Here is a 10,260-nt window from a genome sequence, read left to right on the forward strand (position 1 = left end):
ACCCATCATCCTAATTTAGATTTTTTTTAAAAAAAAAAAACAATCTCTCAAATTCTACCATTACAACCGACATGATTAGACAGGCGCCAGATAACTTTTTCGCGGATTTTCTTCTATTATTAGATTTTCGGTCACTTCTTTGTCGTTTTATAGGATAGTTAATTAAGGGGGGAAATGAACAAGCGAAAGAAAAAGTGTCAAACATGAACCACAAGACAAGCATGCAAGGATCAAAGTTTCATCTGCAGACGCAATGATCTGAGAGCATTCAATTATTTGGAGCACATGCATGACAAAATAAAACATAATAATTTACAGTTGCTTGAGCCCCCCCAGCATACAATACAAGCCACCACTGAGGCATACTCTTACAAGAATCGCGTAATTGAACAAGCTCAAATTTACATCCATTTCAAGAGATTTCAGCTGGCTTGCTTGTACAGGTTGGGAGCTAAAGGGCACGAAACGTCATGACGAAGGAGATTAGAGAAAACTGATATGTAGACCCATGACAAGAGCCCACTAATAAACAATTTAATGGAGTGGATAGCTATTTAGCATAAAAAAATGCTCTTACCAAGCTGCAGCGAAAAAATCATGACGACATTTGAACATCACTTTTCTCCTACTGACCAGGCTTGATGACAAATTTGGTTCATGTATCTCAGATTTCAGGCGGTCAGGTTTCAATCTTTCTTATAGACCAATGTTGGGTAATCTGGACTCCACATGTTGTTCTTGACATATTCTTCAATTTCCTCCTGTTAAAATCATGTGAGTGTCAAATAAAAGCCTCCCAGAATTGGCCTCGCATGAGAAAGAACAAAAATCAGGAGCCACCATGCACTCCATATCACCAAAAGATCAGCAGAGCTGATGACAAAAGCTTTCTCCAAAGATATTTAGGTTCAGTTTATTTAGTATCAAATTAGGGTGGAATGAGTTGCCCAGGAATTCTCAACTGCTTGTGTCAGCCAAGATGAAAACAGAATTAAGCTTCCAAAATGCATCCGTTACAAATTAATCACTCTCACTCTCACTCTCACATAGACTACAACACACCTACACTCATTTCAAAGACAAGTTGACCTTTCACTCATTCACATTCCACTGCAGATATTGGGAATAAGTGTGAAAATATGATTAAATACTTCAGTAACCAATCAGAAACTAATGTTGTCCTGTATATCAGCCATCCATGTCATTTCGATATTCAGAAACAACCAAGCCTCAATCCCAAACTAGTTGGGGTTGGCTGTATGGATCTTTCTGTGTCATTCATGTGCAAAAAATAATATGGCTACCAGACTTGAGTCCCAAAATACAGTTTAGGTAACACATACACACACACTCTTAATTTAATAACTAGATCATCCATATGGATGTAAACAAGATGATAAATTTTGAATTCAAGTATCGCGCTCACGCTAAAATGAAAGGTTTTCAAACAAATAGCAAGCACACCTGGCTGAGTTTTCGGAGCTCTCTAGCATCCATTTCACGGTATCCTTCTGCAAGATCCTCTTCTATGGCTTCCTTCACCACAGCTGCAGCTACTTCCTTTGTTATATCTCGTATTCTGCAAATATGTATGAAGCTATGAAGTCAAGAACATGCATAACACCTTTTGATTGCAAAGCTTTTTCAGCTCACTGAATAGAAAATTGAAGAGATAAAAGAGCCTGATTATGTACCTAGATGTCGAAGGGTATATGATCCCTTTCAGAACCTCCTCTTCTGTCATATACGCAGCTAAGCTGTAATTTCCAACTTGCAGTCAGACAGTCAATAGCAAAACTTTATTGCCAAAAAATGACGCATCTTTTTTTATTGATTCTTAAAATACAAACAACAGTTACATTATTAAACGGAATAACCAGAGCCCAATGCTTTGTTAAAAAGATGGCTTCATAAATCTCGCCAGCTGCTTCATTAATTTGCTTTCCTGGTTATATCATGGTTTATCTAAATCCATTGAAAATCCATCACCACCAGATTTAATTGAAAATATTTATAAATTCTTGAACTGTCTTGGATGATGAACTACTAGTAATTTCACAATTTGTAGATAATGCTTCAGTCGATCTAATTCAGAAAAGATATGTAAGAAATACCATTCAGCTGCAGCCTGTAGCATGCCATCAGAGATGATCCTAGACCCAGAAAGTAGAGTCCCAAGTCCGATACTGCATGGATAAATGCATCAGTGGTTATAAAAAAAAAAAAATTGGAATAAGCATGACTATATTAATTTCCCTTGATAAAGTTTAACTGGGAAAACTGACCCTGGAAAGAGATACATGTTGTTTCCCTGGTTGCAGTGGCCAATATGACCATTTCCTGCAGCAGCTAAAGGTTAAAAAAACTCTTCCAAACATGTTAATAATTTTCAAGTAAACTCTGTGATGGAGTATAAACATGCTTCACATGTCAAAGGAAGAACTATCCATCTCAAGTTGAAATGTAGAAAAGAGATTGCTTTCAAGCATGAGAATAAATCACGAAGCGTTGGTGCTTCATTAATTTGAAGAGCCATTTATTCAAGATTGGATTAAGACATTTATGCCGCAATGCATACCAAGATCCATTAATTTGAAGAGCCATTTATTCAAGATTGGATTAAGACATTTATGCCGCAATGCATACCAAGATCCACGTCTTTGAATGGACTTCCACTAGCAAAAATAATATTGTCACCCACAATGGAAAACGCTTCTTCAGGAGTGCATTCAGCTGTACAACACAGGGAAGGAAAAGGGAAGAGAAAGCAAGACAGAAAGAAGAAACACGCATTAGGTCAATTTCAGAAATGGCACAAATAACCAGGCCCTCTTTCCTACCAATAGCAAACAAACGAAAAAGGGAAATTTGTACCATTTTTTGTGGGGTTTGACATGGCAAAGATGGCTGGTCTAGTTGAAGTCGAACCTTTGAGGGCTTCTAATACCTACAAGTAACCACAACATCAGGTTTGCATTAACAGTAGTTTATCACTTGTATAATCCTTTATATAGGTGCAAAAAATCTCAAACTAAATTCCCATGTATCGGATTATGCATGTACAATAAGATTTTGTTTCAATTATCACTATATTATATAGGTTTCCCACCTCCTTTGAAAACAAACCCCCAACTGCAGATAATCCAAGAAGCACATCAGGCTTCACTTCTCGCACCTAGTTACGAAAGATTAACCAAGATGAGCACAGCAATCACAAGCAATAATCTTTTAAAAAGTAAGGTAGCTTTGTCCAAAATGGTTCAACCAAGCCATAGCTGCATGTACAACATTGACTATCAAGAGTGTTTTACGCACCACATCCACAAGACTTGCACCTTCCTTTAATCCTTGACGACTAGCTTCTTTGACCTTCCTTGCAAATGGCAGAGCTTCCAGATCAATATTTTCACGTTCCTCTGTAATAAGCCCCTGGGAACAAACAGCAACAAATTCAATTATCATGTCTATCATGGAAAAGGGCCTCTGAATTATGAATAACAAGCTAACATCAAGAAGGTTGATCGAACTTGAACATTCTTAAAATTCTAAGCAGAACTTCAATAAGCAAAGGAGATCCTAGAAGCCTCCATGAGATTTTCTAGATCAATCACAGTAGTTTTACAATACCTTGCCAACACAGAAAGCAGATTCATTATTAGAATTCTAGGTCAATAAGTAACATCTCTCACCTTAGCATCAACTACCCAGAACTGTCTTCCTGCACTTTCAAAAGCAGATTCATTATTTCCAAGCATTCTAGCCATGGTTTTCCTGGCAGCATTGAGAACCCCTATTCCTGCACTGCAGGTGAACAAAAATTATGCAAACAAGCCTTAGTATATCTTGTACCTTACAAGCAAGTGCCTAGTGCCAGTTCACAAATTCAACCACTATCATTTTATTTGGCCTGATCCCTTTAAATGAATTGCCCAGCTTCAACCAAGTCTCAAAGAGCATAACAAGTTCACAACATCTTAACTATCCGAATCAACTTTGAGTTTAATTTCCCTCCTTCTAGGATAATTCTAACTCCTAGTCTATGCTGGTTACACTTTACATGTCTCGATTTTTTTATTGCAAAGAAGAGGAAGGCAGTTTTTAAGGAGCGTTCTATGCTTTCATACAACAAATCAATGCAGTGCAAATTATGAAAAACAGATTACTATTAAAAACAATCTAGACTTTCTGGGTGTAAATCAAGTATTAAAATGATAAAAGCATTGAACATTTCATCTCCAGTCTACCCCAAAGAATTTTATACTTGTGCATTGACAAGGAAGGACAAACATTACCTTCCAGCACCAGCAACAACAATCTTTTGCTTGGGGAAATCAATCATCGGCCTTCCTTGTGCTCTTACAGCTCCTAAAAGACCAGCTATAGCAACCCCTGCCGTTCCCTGTGCCATGCATTGGAATTAAATCATGCAAGCAGATCAAATGTTGAATTGTTGAAACTATGAAAATTTGTATGCATATAAAATACAACATTTGATTCATTAATTCTGCAAACCATTCATCCATGACAATTCATTCAACAAAATAAAAATTCAATAAAGGTAATGTGCAAATTTACAAGCACTGGTGACAAAATAAAGGAAAAAGGGGTCAACCCATGCATTGAACAAGTATGATACAGACAAGGGAAACAAGCACTCAAACCATAGTCATGGAAGAACATGCATGTTCTTTCAGTGGACTTGGTATTGCAAACTCATTGGGCAATCATCACAACCATCTTTATGGAGTTCTGTCATGAAGGTAAACAAAGGGAATGGGCGGTGCTATAGTTGTTCCATTTTTCAGTTTTAGGAATGGGGGATTGTTAAGGGGAGTAACAGTTAATCCCAAAAGCCTTTTATGAAGGCAGGGTGGTTACGTTTTCCAAGGAGGGAAAAGAAAGGTTTTTTTTTTTTTGGCATTCTCTCTCTTCCTCAAGCTTATAATCCATTTTCTTCACTTTTACTTGCACCTTGCTATTGGGATCCACTAATGCAAGCCATTTAATATTTGCTTTAATTTCAAATAAAAAAATTAACTTAATCATCTTCTAATCTCCTTCCCAAACATTCTAAAATTCACTTTCATGCTCTTCACATATATTAAAATGATAATTACCTTCACAATTATCTACCTTGATATTTAATGTCATGCAAATTGTTTATTAAGGGAATAAAAACTTTGCAGATTACAATTATTTCCCATAGCCCTTTTTATTTTCACACTCAGTTTTCTTGCTGAGGAGCAAAAATTAGCTCTTTGGTTTGGAGCGCAGGACTACTATGTGTTATTACTTTTTTGCATATGTGCCTCTCATCAAATCCTATGCTCTTTCTATTTGATCTATTTCTTACTTCCAAATTACCATAAACATACAACATTCCAAATTACCATTAACCTAAAACATTCTCAATTAATAACTTAGGACCTTCTTATAGACTGGGGGTTCCAAGGCAGCAAAATTGACGTGTATATTTCCTATATTAGCAGAGACCAACCAAACATGTAGTGTTGCTTTCTACATCAGCAAAGAAAAACCAACAACAGCAACAACATCAAGCCTATAACCTAAAAGTGCAATGTAACTGTAAATTCTTATCACCACCTACAGTACACTTTAGGAGAACGATAAGGTGCACTATATTATTAAATCACATACTTAATTACCTGGACATCATCATTGAACATTCTGTAGGCATTCCTATATCGCTGCAACAACTTGAATGCCCACTTACTCTGGAAATCTTCAAACTGAATTATCATAGTGCATTAGTAGTTCACAAAAATCATGATGAGAGCGAGCGTCTATCAATGTCTGACTAGATTAACTGTAAATAAAAAAATTGACTTTACCTGCACAATCACATGTGGCCAGCGAGTAAACACTGCCTCCATGAATTCATCAATGACTGCAATGTACTCATCACCATCAAGACGGTGTTCTTGCAATCCCAGATCTATTCACAAAGAATAATGCAAGTGTCCCCTTGTCATTGAAACAAATTAAACATATCTAACAAATGCTAACAAAATTCTAATGACTGTAGTGATAATACGTGCGACAATGTCACAATTGGTGAACAGCTCTCTTTATAAATAAAGATGCTATTTCTTGTGATGTCATAAAAGATTTTCAAAATGATCAGATAGAGAAATTCACTTACACAAGGGGTCTTTGAGCAACTTCTCATTGTTAGTTCCAACATCAATCATGACAGGAAGCACCTAGTACAAGCAAAACCACAGCAAAGTTTAATAAAAAAATTGTCTAATTCACTCAGGTAAAAGGTTAGAGATGAAATTAAGTATGACCGAATCTAGACATGGTCAAGTAAAAAATGACACCAGAATAATTATACAACTCAAGAATTCATTAGCAGACAAGTATGAACCTATAAGAAAAGAAATCATGCAATATTTCACTTTGTATTGAGACACTATAATTTAATGATTCTTGTAATTATAATTCATTGAAATTCCATCCAGTAAAACAGAAGAATTATAAATCTCCAAAATAAAAGATAGGAATAATGCAAATAGAGCCATTGCAAATTAACTAGAAGAAGCACTTGCTCTCAAATTTCATAAATTTTACGTGATCAAGGTAGAAGTGTCTATAAGCAGTCAGAACATTTCAGGAAAAAAAAAAGCGATGAAGAAATTGGAAGAAAAGGGAAAAAAAAATGCAATCAAGTCATCATGGTGAATGTAATATTAGGTCCTAAAGAAATTAAAAACAGCATAATATAAATCCAAATGCCACAAGGTAGTGATACACAATATCTACAGTATAAATGCTTTGTGCCACATTTCTCAGATTATTTATTCATGACATATGGATTACTAGAAATTGAAGAATTGACACTGCATGCAGTGATGAAAACTTGCACCATCCATTTGGCACAACTTCTGGTCAAAGATTTGCCATGTCATACAAGTGCCATCTATACTTTGATAACTATGTGCAAGAACTTTCTGTTTCAGACTCCTCACCCATAAAGACAGTTTATTAGAAGGTGGGCACAAATCAAAAGATTATCAGGTTGGTATTGGGAACACAACTGATATATGGACACCGCTTCCCATCCAACTTGCATGTGTAACATATTTATTGCTTTTTTGGAACATTTATCATATAAACAGCTAAAAAAAATGTTTATTCAATAGAGACAACATGTAAAACAAGAATATACCCTTTGAGGATTTATCCCTGCCGCAGCGACATACAGATCTAGCTTTCCAATAGCAATACCAATTCCTTGAACTCCAAGATCTCCAAGACCCAATATCCTGCTTCCATCCGTAACAACAATCATGTCCACCTGTCGTTATCAAGAGAGAGAAAACAAGAATAGTAATTAAAATCTGCAATTGATGTTCTAAAGACTAAGATGCTTGCATATACTTCATCAAGCTATCCTAAAGGTCCTGGCATGACAATCATGCAATTATAACATAATCCTTTCTTCTTTGTTTCTCTTTAGTTTTGTCATCCTATGGAATAATAATTCAAGAAACAAAGAAAACAAAGGATGCCTATGCTAAGCACAACTGATAAATGCAATATACCTGCTCGGCTGGCCAGTTATACACCATGGACATCATTTCTCCACGATCTTCAGCACTGAAATACATTCCCCTTGGTCTTCTAAACAAACCACTGTAATTTTGGCAAGCAAGACCAACAGTTGGGGTATAGACTATGGGTGCATATTCCTCAATATTGGCAATTAGAACCTGTCAAATTAAGAAATAGAGTTATGACCTCGCATGTCATTGAATGGATAAAGAAGCCTATGAGGTTAGTGTGCATGGTGTCATCAGCTGCCCCAAACAGTTGAATGCACAGGCTATTATTCAACATTCATCCTCTCATTACATGCAAGAAGAATACACAAAAAATTATCGTATCTGACAGTTCATATCAGAGAATTGTTTTCCAGTACACATCCTAATCAATTACAAAGATGGAGGGTGAGACCAACTGATACTCAACAAATATACAGACACCTCTTGAACCAAGGTTGTCAACCAACATTATAATGGGATGTCTCACTCTGTGCAAACCAGTGACCAGAGGAACAACAAAGAAAGGAAGGCAGAAAAATATAAAGATGGGGAGCAAGGGAACTTTTACATAAGCATAAGGGATATATTACCCCAGTTTTTCAGCAAAAAACTGACACCAAATATGTGCACATCCACCCTTTTACGATAAATCTCCCCTTTTTTCCCTCTAATAAGCAATATTAGCAGGGCTTATAGCTAGTTATAAACCAATCACCACGAACTGACTGTAAAAAGGACTTTTTCATGAAATTTTCACTGCTCGTATAACTCATAGTCAGTGTGACATGAACAGAAGTCAGGTTTCCACAAAGGAACAGAAAGCAGGAAATGCCACTTATGTCTATAATCAAACATTGAGCATTCATAGCTATTGAAAACTCATAGTCCAAAGACTATAGCAGATAAATGGACTAAAACAGCAGAAATTCAATCCATAGTAAAGAAAACTCCTGCACACTTTATTTATGAAAATAAAATTTCGAAAATCAAATAACTTCACTGAAACATTTCAAATTACAAACTATAATAACTTGAAGGTAAAATTAGAGAAAAAGTAAAATAACCTTAAAGTACATAGTTTCATTTCTATCATGTAATCGATTAAGTATCCGCCACTTGGCCAGCGCATTTGGATCAGATGGTCCGTCTCTTGCTTGCACTTCAAGCCTCTTCAAGTCAACCACTGTAATTTATCAAAACAAATCTACATTTTCATAATTAACTAAGAATAATAATACTGATAATAATCCAAATACACAATTCACTTAAATAAATCAATTAACAAAAAAACTTAGAGCAGCTAAAATTAGACAGGAAAACATACTGAAGCGTTGAATTTGCTGTTCAGAAGACATGACATTGGGAGGAAGAAGTCCCCGTATATCAAGACGGTCGCGTTCCGTCATAGAAAACGCTGTCCCCTATTCAATTTCATAAATTAAAAACAAAAGGTTACAAAAATTAAAATTGGAAAGAGAAGGAAGGGTGAATAATGATAATTGAATGAGACCTTGTTGAACCATGGATCGTGAAGAATATCAAGGCTCCGTTTATGAACAATGGTAGGACGGTGACCCTCCAATGTAGTGAAAGATCTAGTAGCCTGCATCAGAGCCGCCTGATTCGTCATTCTTTGTTTGAGCCGTTTAATCAGAGACGAAGACGCTCTGATCTGATTGGAAAAATTTGACATTCTTCCTTTGTGAAGATTAACGATTAGCTAAAAGAGACAATGAGAAGAAAACAATAGTATTACTTTAAATAAACCCTAATTCAAGTAGTGCTAAAGGTAGGGAGGAGCTGGGGGAGAAAGTGAAGGACGAAGATTTTTCTGGATAATATATTGAAGAGAAGGGTCTGCGTTCTCGTTTTTCTCATGTTAATAAATTTAGTTCGTTGCAGCCAAAATCGCAAAATTTTACAAGCAGCGTTTTGGGCATAGTTATTAAACTTGGTGCAGTGGTTGTCCCAGGCTAGATCATGGTTGTATCTGGAAAAATAAAAATAAAAAACACCGCTATAAATCAGTCGAGTATTTTTTTTAATCTCCAGGCCCAATAAAATACGAATCTTTTCCACTGATTCACTTTAATAAAAAGTAAAAAAAAAAATAGTATTTTAACAAAAATAAATAAATTAAGAAGTGCTTCATCAAATTTTGAAAAAAAGCAACCGAGCAACGGGACACGATTAAAAGATTGATATCTTCTCTCAAGTGCAGGAATGTTGAAATAATAAATAACTCGGCAAGACCGGAGTCGAACCACAGGAAGATTAATTGTACAAATTATAAATAACAATAATACAACAACAACAATAATAACAACAACAATAATAATATTAATAACAGTAATAATAATAATAAAGAAAAAGAAGGAGAAGAGGAAAAAGATGATGAGAACTTTGAGATTTAATATTAATGAAAGGGTTAAACAATGATAATAACAAATGTCAAGGTTAAAGGATCCACTAATTGTATGTCAAACAAGTATAGTATAAACTCTTATTATTCAATTGGAAACCACACATAAAGGAGGTTTCAATTTGATTATAGATTGTTAACATGATTATATTAATCATTTTATTCAATTAATGCTAATACTTGTAAATCTCGTCAAGCATTCATGATTATAACTTATGTTAACAACAAATCAAGTTCCTTTCATAGCTCAAGTGTCGGTTATACCATACA

General features: G+C 35.4%; 1 protein-coding gene across 1 annotated transcript; it reads right to left on the reverse strand.

Annotated features, from left to right (window-relative positions):
* Window positions 1-218: 218 nt before the first annotated feature.
* Window positions 219-9,436, reverse strand: NAD-ME1 (NAD-dependent malic enzyme 1). The gene is made up of 19 exons (XM_011019010.1): window positions 9,079-9,436; window positions 8,893-8,989; window positions 8,633-8,751; window positions 7,569-7,736; window positions 7,193-7,321; window positions 6,164-6,224; window positions 5,853-5,956; window positions 5,667-5,750; window positions 4,293-4,399; window positions 3,690-3,801; window positions 3,316-3,429; window positions 3,110-3,175; window positions 2,875-2,947; window positions 2,647-2,733; window positions 2,286-2,340; window positions 2,115-2,186; window positions 1,695-1,757; window positions 1,465-1,579; window positions 219-761 (listed from the first exon to the last, which is right to left on the reverse strand). The coding sequence occupies exons 1-19, from the start codon at window positions 9,259-9,261 to the stop codon at window positions 687-689; spliced, it is 1,884 nt and encodes a 627-aa protein (XP_011017312.1). The 5' UTR covers window positions 9,262-9,436; the 3' UTR covers window positions 219-686.
* Window positions 9,437-10,260: the final 824 nt, after the last annotated feature.

This window comes from Populus euphratica, unplaced genomic scaffold (assembly GCF_000495115.2).
Source record: "Populus euphratica unplaced genomic scaffold, PopEup_1.0 scaffold6.1, whole genome shotgun sequence".
In the NCBI taxonomy this organism is placed as follows: domain Eukaryota; kingdom Viridiplantae; phylum Streptophyta; class Magnoliopsida; order Malpighiales; family Salicaceae; genus Populus; species Populus euphratica.